Source organism: Camelus bactrianus, chromosome 22 (assembly GCF_048773025.1).
Source record: "Camelus bactrianus isolate YW-2024 breed Bactrian camel chromosome 22, ASM4877302v1, whole genome shotgun sequence".
Taxonomy (NCBI): domain Eukaryota; kingdom Metazoa; phylum Chordata; class Mammalia; order Artiodactyla; family Camelidae; genus Camelus; species Camelus bactrianus.
The window spans coordinates 20843617-20863639 of NC_133560.1; the positions used below are offsets into that span (position 1 = coordinate 20843617).

Consider the following 20023-nt stretch of genomic DNA (forward strand, 5'->3'; position numbering starts at 1 on the left):
CTTCAAATCATCCAGTGTGGAGGACGGAGAGGGTGAGGAGGAAATAGGACTGGCCTGTGGGATCTGAATAAGGATGTGGGGAATGGAGGTGGGGCATGGTATACTTCTTCTGTTGTGGTCTGAATTATGTACCCCCAAATTCATAGGTCCTAACCCCCAGGAATTACAAATATGACCTTATTTGGAGATAGGGTCATTGAAGATGTGAATAGTTGAGATATGGTCATACTGGAGGACAGTGGTCCCTAATCCAATGTGACCAGTGTCCTTGTGAAAAAGGGGAAATTTGGACACAGACATGCACACGGGGGAATGAGGTGTAAAGATGAGAGCTACCTGAAACTAGTGCTGTAAATCAACTACACTTTAGTTAAAAAACTGCAAGAAAAGAAAAAGATGAGAGTTATCCTGGCCACAGCCAAAGAACTACCAGAAGCCAAGAGAGAGGCCTGGACAGATCCTTCCCTGCCACCTCCAGAGCTGTGAGAATAAATTTCTGCTGTTTCAGCCTCCCGGTCTGTGGGGCTTTGTTAGGGCAGCCTTAGCAAACCAATATACCTTGTCCTGACTTGGGTTGTATCTGAAATTTTCCGACGTGAAAAGGAAAAAATCTTTTTTCTCAAGCACCTACTGTGTGCATTTGTCCCTCCATGAAGCCCCTGGTGCCAGGCACCTTCCCACCCCGTTTTGCTGATGAGAGTGGGAGGGGCAGGTCCTGCCTTGGGATTGGACCTGAAACACTTGGAAGACCCTACTCTAGGATGATCGATCCCACAGCGGCCTGATGGGCACAGAGCAGCCTTAGAATGTCGAGCACAGAGGCCCAGATATACAGCAGGTGCCAACTGTGCATTTGCTTTGTTTACTTGGCCACTCGCAAACTACAAGACTCCCTGAAAACATGCAGGGCTCTTAAGCCTTATGTTCACATCCCCACATAGCAAGTACTTCCTTTGGAAGTACTTCCCCGTCCCTGGCACACAGTAGGTGCTCAATGCATGCTGACCTCAAAATAAAAAATTCTAAAAAGGCAGTTGAAGTGTTCAGGGCCTGACCCACAGTCATTTCCTAACAACTGCTGTTCTGATCACCTTTATACAGCTGGTGCCCAATAAATACATGCCAGCTAAAAAATGTGCTTTATAAACCCAAAAGGGTCATTGGAGTGTGAGGAGTTAATTATACCACTGTTTGGGTTCCTTAAAATGGCTAGCACAGACTCACGTATATAGCAAGTGCCAAATACATTCGCTTTGTTTTCTCAGCCACTCGCAGACTCAAGATGAAACCTGAAGCCTGAAAACATGCAGGCTTCTTAAGGCTACTTCTACATCCCCGCACAGCAGTTACCTGAGAAACTCAAAACTTCTTGCCTGGTACCCAGAGGGTACTTGATGTAAGAGCAGCCCTTTCCTCTGTAGACACTAGGTGCTCAATTAATGCAGGGAAGAATGCTTTGAAAATTACAAAGCACGAGGGATTATTCACTCACACTTGTGTTTCCCAGTCACCCACAGAGGACCTGGCACTCAGTACGTGCTTACCAGATGCTAGAACAAAATAAATACCCCCAAGATGCTCAATAAACATGTTTTTGGGGGTGGGGGTATAGCTCAGTGGCAGAGCGCAAGCTTGGCATGCATGAGGTCCTGGGTTCAATCCCCAGTGCCTCTGTTAAGGGAAAAAAAAGAAAAAATGAAATAAAACACGTTCTCTTCCTTTCCTCCCTGCACTCATACACAGCAGGTGCTCAAGACATGCACAGTTCCTTTCTTCACACATAAGATCTTACAAATTGCATGTCACTGCTCTTTGTATACAGCTGGTGCCTCATAAGTGCACGTTCACTCCCCTGGTGCGGCAGTAGCTCTGTGAGTGCATGGTCCCTTCCCTGCTTAGTTTGTGCACCCTCTCTTTCTTTGCCTGGCAGAATCTCCCTAAGTGCACTGCCCTTCCCTTGCACACAGCAGGTGCCTATTAAGTACTTGCTCTCCTCTGTACACACCAGGAGGATACCTGCTCAATGTTGCCAGGATCCCTGGCTTCCTACCACAGGGGTTCCAGGATGCCAGCAGGATCCAGATGGCAGGGCTCATGAGTAGCCCCAGGCCCGCTCAGAGGCCCCACCCCTTGAAGCCCCAGGACCACTCACTTGTCAGGCTTGAGGTCCCGGTGCACAATGCCATAGTTGTGCAGATACTCGAGTGCCAGCACTGTCTCAGCGAAGTACATGCGGGCCATATCCACAGGCAGCGGGCCCATGTTCTTGAGGAGCGTGGCACAGTCGCCGCCTGCAGAGGGGCAAACATGCTGGCAGAGGCCCTCGGCTCTATAGCCGTGCCCAGAATTGTGCCTACATGACTTCCCTATCTCTTGCAAAGCATCCCCAGTCTGTCCTCAATCGAGATGGGGAACTGGGACGGGGAGGAGGGCAGCAGACCCTGCCTTCTGACTTTCCCCTGGCTGGGCAACAGCTCTATAAGTGCACAGTCCCTTACACAGTAGGTGCCTCCTAAGTGTACACTCCCTCTCTTTGCCTGGAAGCACCTTGGTAAATGCACATCCCTGCCCTTACCTGAAGGCCCTGTTCTTTCCTGAACTGAACTGCAATCCTGATCCCACAATTCCTTACCCTGGCCTCTAACCATCCTGGCCCCTCCCACCCATGCCGCCCTCCCTTCTCTGCTCTTACTCTAGCCTCCAGGCCTCTGCCCGCCAGTCTCCCCTGCCTAGGCTGTCCATCCCACCCCTATTCCCTAGGGTCCTGCCCTCACACTCCTCTTTGGCACCCCCTGGACCCAACTCCCCGCCACAGACAGAGGGTCCCCAAGGCAGGCTGGGACCCCATGGAGGACAGAGTAGACCTCAGCTTGGTCACAGGAGGGACAGTCTCCCGGATAAGGGGTGAGCTCCCCATTGCTGGAGGCATACAAGCCCCAGTAACCGCACCTTCCACATACTCCATGACCATGCACAGGTGGCGCCGGGTCTCGAATGAGCAGAACATGCTGACCACAAAAGGATTCTCGGCAAAGGTGAGGATGTCACGCTCCACGAAGACCTGCTGGATCTGGTTGCGCAGGATCAGGTTCTGCTTGTTGATCTTCTTAATGGCGAAGCGCTGCCTTGTGTCCCGGTGCCGCACCAGGTAGACAGCGCTGTAGCGGGGTGGGGAGGACCAGGCTCCCTGAGGCCGGAGATCCAGGCCCTGGTAGGCACTGGACTGACCTGGGCCCAGAATCCCACCTGCTGTGCCTTCCACACAGAACACCCATTCTCCTTACCTGGCCTTTCTCCCAAAGCACCCACCCCATGGGTTTAAGCCACCCTTCATGGTGTCATATAAAGAGCCACAGATGGCCCGTAGATTGTTAATTTCTTTACAGCCGACTGAGACCGTAAGCTCAAAAGCCCACTGGCACAAACTCAAATTGCTTTAAATATAGCTCAGATAAGCAGATTTTTAGCCATTTAGAGCCTGCTGGCTTTGTGCACCCTGGCTATAAAGACCCCAAGCTGCTCCTGCCCTATAGCACTCTCTGACCCAGAGACTCCCCACTGTGCTGCTAAGCTATGCCACCTGGACACACGTAAGCCACCTCTGAGCCCCCTTGGGATGGTCTTAAGCTGTGAGGGACTCCCCCCTGCCACAAACCTGTCCAAGTGGCACTTAAATCATGCTCGCTGCATGTTACTGTCATTACTTGGCCATCTTTTTCCTTGATCAGCCCCCAAATTCCTAGAATCCCCTAGACCTGGGGCAAGGAAGGACCGAGATCAAGGCCAAGCCCTTCCAAGGCCACACCCTGGCTGTGTTGCCTCTCCACTTCCCTCTGTGGGCCTCAGTTTCCCTGTCTGCACACTCAGGGGCCTAGTGGGCTTCAGCCATCCCCATGCGTATCTGAGAAATGGGTCTATAGGGCACCCAAGGACTCACCCATAGGCCCCATTGCTAATGAGCTTGATAGTCTCAAAGTCGCTCTCACATGGCTTCCTCCGTGAAGGGCCGACCAGGGCACGACTCTGCGGGGCAAGAGGGAATTAGGATCCTGCCCCACCACAGAGAAGGCTGGGTTCCTCCCGCCCCAAGTCCCAGCCACTGGTCCTGGCACCTGATGTTACTTCCTCCCCTGTGCAAACTTCACAAACTCAGCTTCGGAGTTTCTGAGCTCTTGCTCAAGACATACATGCCCACCATCCAGAAAACTCCTACACATCCTTCAAAACTCCCCTTTCCTTAGCCCCCTCCAACTCTGCCCTGTCCAACCTGCATGGCAGGGCAATCTCACTTGCCCCCACCTTCCCCACAAAGGCACAGGCATTTATTAAGCACCTACTACATGCAAAACCTCAGCAAACAGCAAACCCAGCCCCTCCGTGGCCAGCTGGTCAAAAGAGTAAGACAAGTGGGGTCGCCAAAGCTCTGTGACTTACCTCTGGGGACTCTGGTGCTGGAGGCTGTCCTCCACTGTCATCGAGGTGACTCAGAGGCACCATCTCTGTAAGATGAGGGAGGATCCTCGAATGGGGTTTCTGAGTCCTGCCTCTCCATCACCCAGAGGGTTCCTTCCGGGGCTTATCCTGGGCTGGAGAAGTGGTGCCTCCCCTGACCAGCTCCCAAGATACTGTCATTGAGCCCCTATTGCGTGTAGATCTCGGTCAAACCCAGGAAGCTGAACTGAGCAATGACTGAGGAAACTTCTAGAAGAGCCAGTGGGAAGCCCAGGCTCCACCTGCTCAGCTTTTTTTGAACCCTGGCTCTGAGCCTTGGGCCTGTGATGTGGGCCCTCTGGGTAATGACTCTTAACATTTTCCTAAGCTCAGGGCAAGGCTGGGAGGATCCACCTTATTTTCCAGCCCCAGGGCTTAGCACAGGGGCAGCCTTGAGCGGTGGGTGAATGTCAGCAGTGATGGTGGCAATGAAGACAGTGATTAATGGTCACAGAGCAACAGAGCAAGGTGTGGGGGGGGGGGCGGGCACGGCAGGGCAGGGCAGTGGAGCCTCAGGGTGAGGGAGGCTGGGTTCAAATGTAGCCTCTCCCACTCTCCGTGGCAACCCACTCCGTGCAGTGCTGGGTGTATGATCTGCCCCCACAGTCCCAGCTGCCACCTGCCTGCCTAGCCACTTCCTGCTTCCTCTGACCTCCCTGGGCCCATCCACAGTGCCACCTGCGTCATCTTCATCAGACAGACAGGAGGACGGCTGTGGCCATACAGCCAGTCTATGGGCGATCTGGCCTCTGGCACATCTGGGTCTGAACCTCAGCTCAACCTCACCTGCCTGGAGCCTTGGTCTTTCCAGCTTTAAAGGGGACAAAGGCAGAACAGACCCTGGCTTGATACAGCAACAATGCTCAGCGGACACCGGCCACTGTAGCTTGGCCCTCTTGACCCTGCCACCTTCCCCCAGCTCCCCTCCTTCCTCTCTGCTCTTGCAACAATGCCAGGCACAGTCCTACCCGAGGACCTTTGCCTTCACCATTCCCCCTGCCTGATTCACCTTCTCTCTTCCCCAAATCTTCACCTGGTCACTGCTCTGTCCTCCAGGCCCCAACGTGAACATCATCTCTTCCCAAAGCTTCCCTGCCCACTCCCAGACCAGGCCAGGTCCAAGTTCAATGCTCCCCTGGCACCATGTCTCAGATGCTCCCTTATCCTGGCTGTTTGGGGGACTCCTTGACTGCCCTGGTCATGCTCACAGGTTGCCCTGTCTGACTCTGTCCCACTTCCTGGGCCACAGTCAGGTGAAACTGGCAAAGTGCTTGGTGAATTCACAGGACAATGTGAATCCATTGCTAACGGTAGCCCCCTGGCCCCCTGGCCCATCTTGACTTAGCATTTGAGGACACTGAGGCTCCAAGAGCCTGGCAGGTTAAGGGGTCCAACCTGTGGCTGCCTTACCCCGACATCCTGGGTACTGTCCCCACAATGTACCCTGCAGGTGGCCGAGGACAGGGCTGCAGACAGAGGATGGATGGTGTGGTGGCTCTGGAGTCAGATGGGTGTGGGTCGGACTCCCAGCTCCACCCTAGACTTGCCGTAGTTTCCTCTTTCTGTCCCAGTCCCACCCCAGCTCACCCTGGAGAGGGTCCTTCGTCAGGCCCAGCTGCTCAATGATGTACTGTGGCAGGTCCGTCTTGATGCCCTGGCCCTCGCGGGCCTGGCCCTCAGCAGCCTCCAGCAGGTGGTAAAACTCCTCAGGGTCAAACTCCTAGGGGTGCAGAGGGACTGGTCAGCCGAGGCCTGGGCCTACCCACAGGCCTCTACACAGGCCACGCCCTCTGTCTAGAGCACACTCACTGGCAGCTCCAACTTGTCCCCAAGATCTCAGCTCCTGGCGCCTTCTCTGAGAAGCCCCCTCTGCCTGCAGGCACCCTGTGTTCTTCTTAAAACTCTACACGATGGGGTCTCTTGTATCTCAGCAGGACCGCTGGGAGCCTAGTCTCAGCCCTGCCAGGACCCTACACCCGGCTATGGGCCAAGAGACTCACCAGGCACTCGAGGAGCCTCGCTGGCCGCGAGATGATGATCAGCAGCTTCCTGACGAGCTGGACAATGAAGCCAACTTCCTCACTGTCTGAGCGCTCGTGGGCCTGGGGGCAGATGGGTGGTTGTGTCACCCACAGGACCTTGGTCCCACCCTGCCCTGCTTGAGGACCCCTAACTCCCACCACACACATCCTGCAGCAGCCTCTCCAGCTTCTCCTGCATCTCCAGGAAGTAGCGGGAGGTGACAAGCGCCTCTCCAGACTTGGCCAGGCAGTCACGGGCCAGCTCGATGATTTGGTGGTGTATGAAGCCCAGGACGCCATCGGCCAGTGCCAGCCGGGCGCCGGGTGAGAAGGTGGCCAAGAACTCCTGTAGACGGCCCTCCATCTGTGCTGTGGCCTGGGAAGTGGGGAGAGGGGGTGACCTGGTCACTGGGCAGGGCTAGGGAGTGACATGCACAGATTGGGGCAAGAGAGACTGTCGGGGAGAGGGAGGAAATGTGATGATGGGGTCCGAGGATTGGAGGGAATGAAATATGTACACAAAGGGGGTGGAGGGGGAGGGATGAGACAGAGAGAGAGATGAAACAAAAGGGGAAACCAGAAATGGACAGATTGGGGGGCACACAGCCAGGAGGACAGAGCGTGCCATGGAGGGAACAGCAATGCGGAGGGGATTTGGAGCTGGTCCAGCCACCAGGTGCTGCCCACCTTGGGGAATCTCTCCCGGTACACATGATTCATCATGACGATCTCATTGTCGAAGGTCCCTGTTGTGCGTCCAGGGCTGAAGAGGGGGAACAAGTGGCTCATGACAGGGGACCCAAAACACAGCTCAGGACAGGGCAGCTGAGCCAGGACTAAGGGCCATGGGCCAGGGGCCAGGCTCAGGCAGGGTCAGGACCAGGGGTGGAGGAGGAGCCAGCCCAGGGAGGGGCTGGGGCTGGGGTCAGAGGTCGAGGCCCACCTGAGGCTGCGGGAGCGGGGGCGAAGGCGCGGTGAGCGGTGGCCACCCTCCTCATCAGCCATGCTGTCTGAGCTGCGGAAATGCTTGGACAGGAAGCAGAGTTCGTCCGGTGTCGGTTGGAAAGGAAGCTGGTGGAGGCGCTCCCGGGAGGATGAGCTCGACTGGCAGAAGGGGGTATCAGGGCCATGGGTTCATGCTCAGCACCACAGCCAGGATCCTGACACTATCCCTCAAGGCCCAGCCTGTCTGCTAGTCATCACATGGTAACTCTCCTGCCTGGTACCTATGCATCCCTCAAAACTCCAGCTTTGATGCCCCCTCCTCCAGGAAGCCTTCGCTACCTGATTTCTTGGCAGCCCTAAGACCTCCTCTGGCCAGGCCCTCCCTGACCATACAAAGATGAGAATATCTGTGTACCCCAGACTGGGAGCTCCTTGGGCCAAGGCTGGGTCCTTTCAGGGGCCCCCACACTGACCAGAATGGGGCACGGGGGGCAGCCAGGATGTTTGCTGACTGAACAACTATTCAACACCTTAAAAAATCCTGAGACATGTTTCCCCCACCCCCAACCTGGCACTCCCCTGTCTGCCCGCCAAGGTAGGACTATGGGTACCGAGACAGTGGAGCTGGGCGTGTTGGTTCCATAGCCAGAAGACGGGAGGGATGCAAGGGACCATCTTCTGCCATCAGCCCTGGAGAGAAGAATAAGTTAGAAGGAAGGCACAGCCCCTGGGGTCTGTGGGGACCAAGGGCAGACACTACGGCTGGCAGATTGTGGCCAGCTGGAGGAAGGACCTTCTGAAAAGGCTGAGAACAGGATTACAGGGTAAGCAACCAAGTGTTTTCTTCTTGTTCTTCAGATGCCTCCTCCAGGAAGTCCTCCCTAATGCCAACTGCCAGGATGTTCCCTAACAAAGCTCTTCTCTGAGTCGCAGCAGCTAGGGTACACACTAGCCACCCCTGCCAGACTGAGGATTCCCTGAGGGCCAAAGTCCATCCTCCAATTCCTCAGCCCCCAGCATAGGGCATGCCACCCAGCAGGCACCAAATAAACATTGTTGAGTGAATAAGTGACATTTAAAGGCCTGGCACACAACAGGTCCTCCATCAGCTCTGGTTAAGTGAATCAATAACTTTTAGTGAATGAATGATTCTTGGACTGGGCCATGCCACCCCCTCCTCCTCCCTGAGGGCTCACAGAAATTACCTGTCTGTACGCGGGATGTGGCTGCAGGAGGCCGTGCGTGTGCCAGGGGTGGGAGTCAGAGGGAGAGACCGACACAGGACAGAGGCCAGGGGAAGGGAAAAGGCTAATGAGGAGGCAGGTCCAGCCACCAAGCGCATGCCCTCACCTGTCCCCTTGCCCATCATGCCAACACCATCCCCAAAGGCAGGGACCACTCACCTCCGGGCGAAAGGGAAGTTGACAGCAGATACAGCTGAGAAGTTCCGAGGACTATCCAGGGGGCTGCTGCCTGCTGAGAAGGAGGTGGGGGAAACTGAGTCAGTGGGGGTGGAGACAGGACACCTCGACTGCCCGCTTGCCCCCATGCTCACCCGTTGGGACTGACAGTGGCGACAGTGGCCGGGAAAGGGTCGGTGAGGGTGTTCCTACCACCAGGCTCTTGCGGTTCCCACTGCGGCAGCTGTCGGGGAAGGTGGGGACAAGGTCAGGCCCAGGCCTCCTGGCTCAGAGGACCATGTGCCCAACTGGGAGCACATGTGCACCAGCATTGGGGCAGGACAGGAAGCCGGGCATGACGACTCCCTCCCTGCTCCCCAGGGAGACCCCATCCAAGGCCCTGAGCTCAGCCCAGGAACCCCTGGCCCAATTTTTCAGGCTTCTGTATTTGCAATCCCAACCTCACCACCTTGTCCACATTGTGGCCGCTGCACTGGCAAATAAGGTGGAGGGGAGAGAGAACCCCGGAGCCCCTGAGGCAGACTCCCCCTCCACTCCATTCTTTGCACCTTTTCCTAGGGCCACTGCTCCAATCTCTTGGCAAACTCCTGCCTCGAGATCCCCTTAAAACGCCAATCTGACCCTTAGAAACCTCGAAGTCAGCATCTTGCACAGTTGGGTCCTGTTGTTGTTCTGCCGAACTTCTGCCCACACATTTCCCCTCCTCCAACCTAGCTCCCTCCTGGCTGCCAGACCCTTGGCCCAGGCTCTCCCCCAGCCAGTTCTCCCCACCCCCCACCTTGCCTAGGCTCTCCCACCTGTGCCCCGGCCCCAGCCCCCGCCCTGGCAGAGGGAAGTTGGGAGCGACACAGTCCCCCCCCCCCACCGCATCCCCCAGCAGTCGCCCGGCAACAGCTCTGCTTGTTAGACAAGTGCATCAGCCCACACACCCCGAGCCACCAACGCAGCCCAGCCTTGGCGGGAGAGAGCTGCGCAGAGAGGGAGAGATGAAACCTTGAGGCCTCACGGGGCCAGGACTGGTGTCCCAGGCAGAAGGCACATCGCAGGCCAAGGGGAGAACGGATCAGTAACCAACTCAGGAGACAAGACGTGCAGGAGGAGGGGTTCAGCCTTTCCACGGCTCCATGTGTAGCTGCCCTCTCTGAGCCTCGGTTTCCCCATCTGTACACTGCAAAGCACTCGGAAGATTTGACAAAACCCATACGCAGTGCTCAGCCTTGGGCCTGGGACTGGGTAAATTATGGCGGGTATATATGCTGTCATCTTTCTCCCGACCATGCTCACAGGGCCTGGTGCCCGATGGAAGAGCAGGCAATGCCTCTCTGGCAAATTAAATCATCTACATTTGCCAATACCAATGAGCCTGGAGGAGGAAGAGACCAGCTGCACCCATTTCCTAGCCTGGGAAACTGAGGCCACAGATGTCAACAGCCACAGAGATGGCCCTCTAGTCTGAGGTGCAGAAGCAAAAGCGAAACCCACAGATTCCTGCAAAACTTCCTGTCAACACCCCCAACACACACAGACAACACACGCCCAACAGCCCATATCCTCTTCCAGCCCTTCACCTGGTTCCTCACCCCCATGCTGCACCCTGCTGCATCACTTTCCACTTCCAAAGGCATTTGGGAAAAACACTTGGCCATCTCTCTCTTGTTCTCAGGCAGGGCCTTCTTGAAAACAGCCAAGTTTGAGGTCTCAAAGGGGAACAGGGCATCAACTGTTCACTTCCTGAACATCTACTGAGCAACAACTATTTGCTCAGCTCTCCCTCGAGAAGGCCCAGGACTCTGAGAAGCTGTTTAGTTTTTCAATGCAACTTCGTAGTACAACAGAGAGTGATAATTATGTCAGAAAAGAGGGGCCTGAGGCCAGTTTGCTGAACCTGACCCCCGAGGTGTCCATGAGCCTTCTGTGGCTCCCCAGGATCTGGGAGAAGAGTCTAGGCATTCAAGGTCCTTCGGCAGCTGGTCCCACCACCCAGTCTTTGCCTGTGCTCCCCTCTGGTGTTCCACTCCCCTCAACCAAGCAGTGATGAGACAACCAAGCACAGAGAAGTTAAGGAACTGTCTGAGATCACACAGCCTGGCAGTGGCTGAGTTGGAATTTGAACGCAGGTCTAGTAGAGCCCACAGTCCTCTTTTAGTGTCTGCTTTTCAGAAGGGGAAACTGAGATTCCACTTTGCCCTGGGTGGAAACACCATGATTTTCCCCCCTGACACCCGACATACACACCAGCCTCCAGCAGCAAATATTTGTTTCTGAACCAGCGTTTCCGCTGACTGAGCCCCACGGGCTGAACAGCCTCAGTTTTTCCAAGAAGCTCCTTCCCAGGTCTGTCCAGAGGACAGACCCACGTTCGAATCCTGATTCAGTCCCAACTCCCTGCTGCCTCTGTCACCATCCGAGCTGCGACCCCGGCGGACAGACACCCTAGTCCGGGTGTAACGAGGGGTGGAAGGAAGCTGCCTGGGACCCCAGAGGATACCTGGATACCAAAGCATCCTCCCACTTCCTCCTACCGCCGCGCACAGTGGCTCTCGCCACGCTGCCGAGACGCACTTCTGGCAACTCGTGTCTGTTTGATCGGCCGCCGCGCCTTTGCCCGCGCGGAGCCCCCTACCTCTTGGAGCGCTGCAGCAGCGCGCCCTTGGCCAGGCGGCTCCGGTGGCCAGGAGCTGCCACCGCCGTCCAGTAGCTGGGGTCGGACATGCTGCTTCTCTTTGTGCCGCCGCCGCCGCCAGAGGCCCGAGAGGCGCGGGGGCGCAACCAGCGGCGGCGGGGCGCGAACCTTCACGGTGGGATCACCACGGTGGGAGGCTCGCGGTGAGGGGCGGAGGAGATGGTGCGCGCCGTGGTGCTAGGGGTACGTGGTCGAGGAGGAAGCGCGCGCCTGGGAGCGAGGCCGGGAACCCGGCTCAGGGCAGAGCGGGGGCGGGGCCTGGCCTGGCGGGGAGGGGCGAGCGACGCGGAAGCAAGGCCGGCGGACCCGCGTGCTGGCGAGTGGGCGAGGCGTTGCCATAGCCGCGGGTGGAGAGGCGGGACGTTGCCAAGGCCGCGGGCGGCGGGGCGGCGCGTTGCCAGGATTGCGGGCGGCGGGGGCGGGGCGTTGGCGGCACTTTGATGTTGGGTCCTGGAACTTGGCTCTCTTTCCTCAAAATGTAAATCCGATCACGCCCCCTGTGCCCCTTCGGTGCGAACCCCTTCTGAGTGCGGCACTCAAGACCCATCCAGCGGTCTGGCCCCGCTCATGCTACCGTGCGCCCACGCCGGCTCCACTCCTTGGAATGCCTTTCCTGCCTGGCAAAATTCAGCGTCCCCTCCTCCAGGAAGACTTCTCTTGCACCTATCCAGCTCTGTCTTCCCCCGGCTTGGATCCTTGGGGTCCCAGCATCTTCCAACACTGGACTGGCACAGAGGGTGTTTTTAACAAACTGAGTCAGGGCACCTGGTAAGCTCTGTGCGATGGGGAAAGGCCATCAGCCTGGCCACTATCAGGAATCAGATGCTTGATTTAACTTCTGAAGCCCCAGTATTCTCAACTGTAAAATGGGAGGAAAACGGGGCTGTTACAGTCCCTCACTAGCCTCCTTCACCTGAACTCCTGCCCAAGAAGTGGATGATGACTACACAATTAAGTTGTAAGGCTATGACTCCAAGAGTGCCTGGTAAACGTTGGATAAACGTTAGCATTAGACAAACTTTCAGGCTTCTGTTTCCCCATCTACCCATGTCCCCTTGTGAAAATGGAGTAAAATCAGAGGCACAGAAAGTGCCTGGTACAGAGCTGGGGGTACCGTTCATCTTCACTATGGAAGGAGGAATGTCTCATGCAGTAGACAGTGAATTAGTGCTTCCTCCTTTCATGACAGCCTGGGGAAGTCAGGGACAGTGTCACCCTGAGGGTGGACCCTTCACAGGCCACATGACACTTTGGGAACTGACTGGTCCAGGATTGACCTGGAGCCCAGACTCCACACCTGAGAAAAGATAACTGAGACATGTAGGGGTGCTGCTGCACAAGTAACGCTAACTTCACCCATCCATCTTGCCACTGATTTTGCTTCTCAAGTTTCTCTCAGACTCCCCACCCTGCTCCCTCCAAGCCCAGTGTCCCACTCAGATGGCCCCCACCCGCTGTGGCCTAGATACCTACTGAGTGTCTCCCCAGGCCTGCTCTCCAGGTCCCCCAGACTGGGGCTCAAATACTCATGTCTGGCCATTCATTCACTCAACAAACATTGATTGAGCATTTACTGTGTGCCTGCTCTCTTATGGAACCCTGGGGAGGCAGGCCACAAATAATCCCTGCTCTCAGGGGTCCCCAGTCCGTCAGGGGAGGCAGAGAGTAAATAGGAAACAAACAAACAGGTTAATTTCAAACACTGAAGTGGAGGAAGGAAAAGAACCTTCCCTGCTCACCAGCAAAGGACAACTTTAGCCAGGAGGATACTGCAGCCAGCTGAGGAACTGAGAAGGAAGAGGAGCCAGCCATGGAGATAGAGAGTCCTGGGCCAGTGAGCATAGCTCATGCAAAGGCCCTTAGGGAGGACTGAGGGGAAGATGCCAGCAAGATGGACCATGTGGGCCTTATGGGCTGGAGGGAGGAGTGCAGTTTTACTGTAGGAGCAATAGGGAGCCATGGAGGATGTGTGAGCAGGGGAAGGGTGTGATCTGGACTATGTTTGTAAAACACCCCCTGACGTCTGCCATGGGGAACAAGAGCTGTTGGGGCAGGAATAGAGGTGACAGGAGGCTAGTGAGGGGCTGTCCCAGGGTCTAAGAGGGGGATACTGAGTCCTGGACCAGGGTGCAGCTGCAGAGTAAAGTAGGTGAATTCTGGACTTATTCTGAGGCCAAAGGACAGACCCTGTTTCAGGATCAGATGTGGTCCTCAGATGTTCAGCGTGGGAGGAATTTGAAGTCCCATAGGTCTGGGGACCCAACTGGGGATGAAGCCATAGTCTCGTGTCACCATATGCTGACATGCTGTGCCCACAAGCTCCCCCCAAAATGTGGGCCAGAGACACTTCTGCACACAGTCAAGGAGCTGCCCCTCATCCCCAGCCTGCACCGCCTACAGGCCCCACATTATGCCCACTGCACTGGCATCCCCAGCAGCTGCTTCTCCCACGCCCATCTGGCCTTAGTTTCCTCCTCTGCAGAACAGGGCTACAGCTGGCAATCCAGGGGGCCTGTGGCCATGGCAAAGACCTCCCATGAGAGACTGGCTGAACTACTGACTTTTGGCACCAGCCCACTGCCCACCAGATCATGCCCCACCCCTGCTCACACACCCTCCATGGCTCCTCATTTTCCAGCAAGATCCTACTCCTCGGTGAACCTCTTTCCCAGAGCTGAGATCCTAATTCCGTCTGTGCCTTGGACTTTGCCTCTATCTTCTTGATCTGTGTAAACTGTGTAAATAGCAAAGCCCCAAGTGGACATACAGACCCTCACCCTCTGACCCAGCTTGGTCTGACCACCCCAGCCCTTCCTACCTGTCATGAGCTGTCCCCGTCCCTCCAAGCCCTGTACCTTGTGTAGCTTTCAGTAGCATGAGTAGAAAAATCCAAATTCTTCCTGTCCTTGGCGTCCAAGGCCCCAGAGGGAACACTCCTCTGACAATGCTGTTCCTGCCTAGAATAGCCTCTTTGTTGCCTCCTTGTCCATCTGGGCCCAACTCATAACCTTGTCTTCAACCTCTTCCCTGCTACCACCACAGGGAGAGCCCAGCTGCTTCCCATTTGTCTTTGCCACAAGCATTAACTGAGCACCTGCTGTATACCAGGCCCTGCCTGAGGATCTAGGATGACCAGGACAGATCCAAGTCAGGCCATCAAAGGGCTCCCAAACCTCTGGTGGAAAAAAACCCCCTATAATCACATAAGAAAACATGGAAATCACACTCAGAGGTGGTTGGGATGAGGGAAACGGATACACATAATGGATGGAACTAGTGCTTGGGGGCCCTTAAGGTGGGGCAGGGGCAGGGAAGGTTGGTCAGGAAAAGCTTCCTATCTGATGGCTTGGAGACTTGACAAATGAATAAAGGAGTAAATGGAGAAAATGGAGCTCTAGGCAGAAGGGCCAGCAAGTGCAAAGGCCCTAAGGCTGGACCAGCTTATATTTCGGCAGTCCAAGAAGCCACATAGCTAGAGTTGGGTGAGCATTGGCGAGGTAGATGGGGAGGAGGTGGGGGTGGGGGTCATAGGGGCTGGACTCACAGGTCCTTAGAGGCTGAGGGGACAAATGACGGTTTAATTCTAAGGTGCTTTGAGCAGGGAAGGCAGGGACCCATCTCCTTGCCTGGCCCAAGGCAATGTGGTTCTGCTGCCCCCTGGTGGCATGTAAGGGAGCCAGCAGACTGAGCTAGAGCTTCAAACTCACCTCCCATTTCCTCCTGGTAAAACTGGCTTATCTGCTCTCAATAGGCCCCTCCCCTCATCCTGTCCTCACCTGGGGTTGAGGCCAGGGACTCAGAGTCAGATCTGGCCTGACGCTTCTCCCAGGGTGCCCCTGAACAACATACTCTGAGGTTCTATGCCATAGTTTTCTCCTCTGCTAAATGCGGACGACAGCAGTCTCTGCTTCCCACTGGATGCCCCAGCCTGGTCCATGGTCCACCATTTCCTACCCAGATGTTTCCCTAACCACCTCCCTGCCTCTGCCACCTCTATTCCTGTCCCCCGTCCCCAGCAGATCTTTCTTCCCCCAAGGCAGCCACAGAGGCTTTAAAAACTTCGGTCCTGCCTCAGGACCTTTGCATGTGCAGTTTCTGCTGCTTGGTGCCTCTCTTTCCTAGCTCAGCCCAGGCCTTGGCTCACGCACTACATTAATGAGGTCCCTGTCTGAATGTATCTCATTTGTCTGTTTACTTGTCCATTGCCTACTTCATGAGAGTATACTGAGAGCCTCCTGAGGGAGGGCCTATGTTCTTGTTCACAGCTGTGCCCTTAGAACCTGGCACACAATAAATGCCTACTTAATGAAATTATCTGCCTTTTGCCCAGCAGCCAGTGGGGGCTTCAAATCGTTCTCTCTTCTCCCCATTAAAGGCCTGTGGGAAGAGTCTGAGCAGCTCATTCATACTAAGGTGTAAATGGTTGATGGGCCATCAAATTCTAGACATCACTGACCTGTATATCTGTCTCTTCCCTGAACTTCTGCCTGAGCTGTGTGAGGGGCCCACTATAACCCTGATATTCCCTCCATACAGGGACAAGACCCTGAGATCTGCCAGTCACAGAGGGTGGCTCAAACCCTCAAAAGACTCTGATCACAAAGCTGGCCCTCACACTTGGCCCCTAGACATACTGAACCAGAAGAACTAGTGTCTCCTCTCTGAGCCTCAGTTTCCTCCGTGGGGAAAAGGGGGTCAGGAAGGGTGCTTCTCTCCCAGGGATGCAGAGGGGACAGAAGGCACTGGGGACTGAGCTGGTGCTCAGTCAAGTTGGTCCTTTTTCTCTACACCACTTTGCCTGGTTAAGTTTAGTGCATGGGGCTCTAATGGTGAATTCTCAGTCTTGGGTGTGTGTGTGTGTTGTGTGTTGTGTGTGTACATTCAGAGGGAGGAGCTTTCCGGCCAGCTGACCTGGTTCAGAGCCCAAGCGGCCAGGCCAATTCAGCAGGGTTCTGAGAAGGCTGGGAATCCAGCACCTGTCTCGAGGAAGTCCTTGGGCAACAGCTCAAGTTCTGGCCTCGCCCTGGCCATCTGTCAGAAGGGAGACCTGCTGGCTATGTCTGAATATGGAATTTTCCCATTGTGGTTCTAGTGTGGATCACAGTGCCATTTTATGGAGGGGTAAACTGAGGCCCAAAGTGGTGATGTCACCAACCCACAGTACCTTGTGGAGGGAGCTGGGTCTGGGTGGCTTCCAAGTCTCTGGGGGTGCCAGGGCAATGTCCGTGCCCCGCCCCCACGCGCTGTCACTTACCTCCAGGGGTGCAGGCCCAGCGAAGGGCTGCAGGGGCTGCAGGGGCTGCTGGGGCTCAGCAAGGACGGGCTCTGGCTGCTTGGAGACAGACTGCAAAGAAAGAGGCCAGGGACGGTGAACCTGGCAGCGGCCCCTGCGTGTGGCCGAAGAATCTGGAGACGGGACCAAGGCTGTGGTTTCCTCGGAGAAGGGGCCCAAGGCTGGGGATTCTGGGTCTCGCGCAGGCCGCGAGGGCGGGGCCAAATCGATGACCCGGGAGGACTCCCCGGAGGCGGCGGTGCGACTCGGGGTGACTTGAACGGAGACACGGAAGAAGGGTGGTTGTCAGCCTGCCCCTCTTCCCCCTCCCCAACTCTCCCCTTCCCGGGCCAAGCACTCACTCGAGGGTCAGCGCCGGGATGTGCAGCTTGTCCCTGCGGGACTTCATGCCGAGGCCGGGGCCGCGTTTAAGCAACCAGGTACCGATGCCCCCTTCGTGGCCCCCAAACCCTGATTGTGGCGCAAGCAGACGGACAGACAGACGCGGACGCCAGGACCGCACGCCTGGCAGGCGCGGCTGGCGCGGAGAGGGGGCTGGGCCGCCGAGGGCGCGGGGGGCGGACTCTCCCCGCCTCGAGGCGGGGCTCGGAGTCCCGCACCTGCGCGCAAGCCCAGCCCGGCAAGAAAGGTCGGGTTACCCAGGACGCAGGTCGTGGGTGTTAACCCCTCCCGGGGAGGGACGCCCTGTGTGCCGCGTCTCGAGTCCCCGAGCCTTCCGAGAGGAAGGGCGGTCACTACCTTCTATGCCGGCTTTATTGCTCCATCGACGGGCCCCGCCCCCTCCCGGCCTGGCCGGGCCTCCGCCCTAGCCCCGCCCCCGGGGGGGTCTCTCGGACCCCGGAACTGAGCGCACCCCGGCCCTATCTACTCACCCGCAGCCTCTCAGCTTTGCGTTCCCCGCCGCCCGTGATGGGTATCAGCATCTCGGCGCACACCAGAGGTCCCGACCACACCTCCAGGCCTTTGCTTCCCTGGGTTCCTTTACTAGGAGCCTCGTCCCCCTCATTCATATCTGACTTCAGACCCACCAGTCCTCCTCCCCGAAGCGGCCCCTATACATCGACCCCTGGAGCCCCAGTCCCCATCCTCCTTGCTCAACCCAGGTCCCCAAGGTTTGGGGTTGTCTGTGTCTGTCCACGGCCTCTTTTAAATCCTGGTTGGACCCAGTCAGGCACACCGCCAGTGGCAAAGAGTAGGCAACCCTTAGGAGTCTTTGTCCTGGTCCTACTCTGTGGCCTGGGACTTTGCCCTCCATATTTCTGACTGATTGACCGTCCACCATCCCGCCCCTAACCTGGGCAAAGGCTGGGGACAGTGCCTGCCTTCCCGGCAATGTTCAAACCCAGCCCCTACTGGGGCCCTCAAGCTGCACTACCCCCAGCCCTACAAGAGGAGATGGTCTGGGCGTGGGGACCATTCTGACCCCATCCCCCCCATAAGATTTCAAACTCTCATCCAACCCCCAGGACCTCCTCCTTCTCCTCTCCCTCCACATCCCCTATGTTCACATTACCCCAGCGACTCCCATCGCCATGCTGTTCTTCCAATGCCAAGCTGGTTTATACCTCAGGACTTTTGCCCATGCTGTTCTCTCTGCCTGGAATGCTGTTCCCCCTAGACTTTCCCCTTGGCCTCTTCTTTCTCTTTCACATCTAGGCTTAAATGTCACCTCTTCTAAGAGGCCCCATATCTTCAGGGTAAAGCCACCTCCCAGCCCTCTCTGTCTCGCTGTTTAATTTCTCCCCTGTGTAACATCACATCTCACCCAGGAGAGTGAGAGCACTGCGGGCAGGGTCCAGCATTGATTTGTCTCCATGTCCCCTGTGCCTGGAACAGGAACCAGCACATAGTAGGCCCTCAAAAAAAAGTTTGTTGAGTGAGTGATTTCACTGAGGCTCAAGGGAATTCCCACCCCCAACTCAGGCAAACGCAGCCCCCAAAGAGGGAGTGTCTGCACTCACACTCCCCCAGAACACCAGCACAGGGCAAACTCCTCCTCCTCCTAGGCTTTGGTTTCCCCATCTGTCAAGTGGCGAAGGCACTGAACAAATGTTCTTTGAGCTTTGTGGATCCAAAAATGCCAACCTTCAACAACATTAATGTGACACTGAAGGATATGATTTTCTACCGGTGTTCCTTGAAAGAGAGTGAGCTTCCTGTCATGGGAGGCATGCAAGCTGGTTCCAGGATGCTTGGTTGGAATTCTATAGTCTGAACTCTGGAAGTTACCCTTCCAGGTTGGATGCCTTTGAGCCAGTGATGCAACTCTTTTGCACTTCAGTTTCCTCATTTGCAAACTGGTATGGTTTATACTTCACCTCCCAGCCAGTGGTGTGCATGTAAAGTACTTTGCAAACACTGGGGGCAGAATCAAGGTGAGAAGCTTTGTAGTCATTATTAAATAAATTCAGAATTTGGAGGCTGCTGCTGAAATTTCTATGCCTAGAATCATAGGGCCCCACCCAGCCCACTGGCCCCAGGTGAACTCACCCACGTCCCCGGCGCGGTAGGCTCAGCTCCTTCTGAAATGAGAAGAAAATAGGGGTCATTTCCAAGGAGACAGGCCCTTCACATTCCTGGCCCTCCTCATCTCCATTTGGCCCCTTGCTCACCCTGGGTTTCAACCAATGCCTGTTTTCTGCTCACCCCACACACTGGACACAGCCCTGCCTCAGGGCCTTTGCACCACCTGTATCCTTTGCCAGAACCACTTTCCCTCCCTTCTGGTGCTTGTTAATTGAAACTCATCCCTCAGGTCTCAACTCAAGCATCCTTCCTCTAGGAAGCCCTCAGACTCCCAACCACCTCCCTGCTCAACTCCCCTACTTATATTAAAAATAACTTCATTGTTTAAAAAAAAAAGAGTTACATTTACAAAGATGTATGTCAAAAGTGGCTAAATACTAATAACCTGTTGAAGAAAGGGAGATTCCTGAGTCATCCTTACCCTGTCCCCTCCCAGATCTGAAAGCCATTTCCTGCTCACCTTCTGCACAATCTAGGCAGGTTTGGGTCCTGGGTACCAGTAGGGGATGGGGCCATTGACCGGTGACTCCCTATTGAAGACTCTTTTAGAGCTCAGCAAGCTGATCTGCACCAACCCTTTATGTCTTCTCCATATATAGGGCAGAGAGCCCTGTGCTAAGGGTCCACTGTGACCCCAGAGTCC

At 56.0% G+C, this 20023-nt stretch overlaps 1 protein-coding gene across 13 annotated transcripts in view; it reads right to left on the bottom strand.

Annotated features, from left to right (window-relative positions):
* MAST3 (microtubule associated serine/threonine kinase 3) overlaps positions 1-20023 on the bottom strand; it is a 37064-nt gene that overhangs the window by 12016 nt on the left and 5025 nt on the right. The window contains exons 2-16 of one of the 13 annotated variants that reach the window (XM_074350418.1): positions 19345-19376; positions 16816-16905; positions 9013-9101; positions 8861-8930; positions 8663-8683; positions 8069-8147; positions 7456-7616; positions 7200-7275; positions 6679-6888; positions 6492-6593; positions 6079-6211; positions 4435-4499; positions 3938-4023; positions 2950-3158; positions 2153-2291 (exon numbers count right to left, since the gene is read on the bottom strand). In XM_074350418.1, coding sequence (XP_074206519.1) covers positions 2153-2291; positions 2950-3158; positions 3938-4023; positions 4435-4499; positions 6079-6211; positions 6492-6593; positions 6679-6888; positions 7200-7275; positions 7456-7616; positions 8069-8147; positions 8663-8683; positions 8861-8930; positions 9013-9101; positions 16816-16905; positions 19345-19376 — 1562 coding nt within the window. Of the gene's footprint in view, positions 1-2152; positions 2292-2949; positions 3159-3937; positions 4024-4434; positions 4500-6078; positions 6212-6491; positions 6594-6678; positions 6889-7199; positions 7276-7455; positions 7617-8068; positions 8148-8662; positions 8684-8860; positions 8934-9012; positions 9102-11501; positions 16761-16815; positions 16906-17195; positions 19309-19344; positions 19377-20023 lie in introns of those variants that run through there. The other 12 variants (XM_074350417.1, XM_074350422.1, XM_074350420.1 and 9 more) reach the window with 12 other exon arrangements.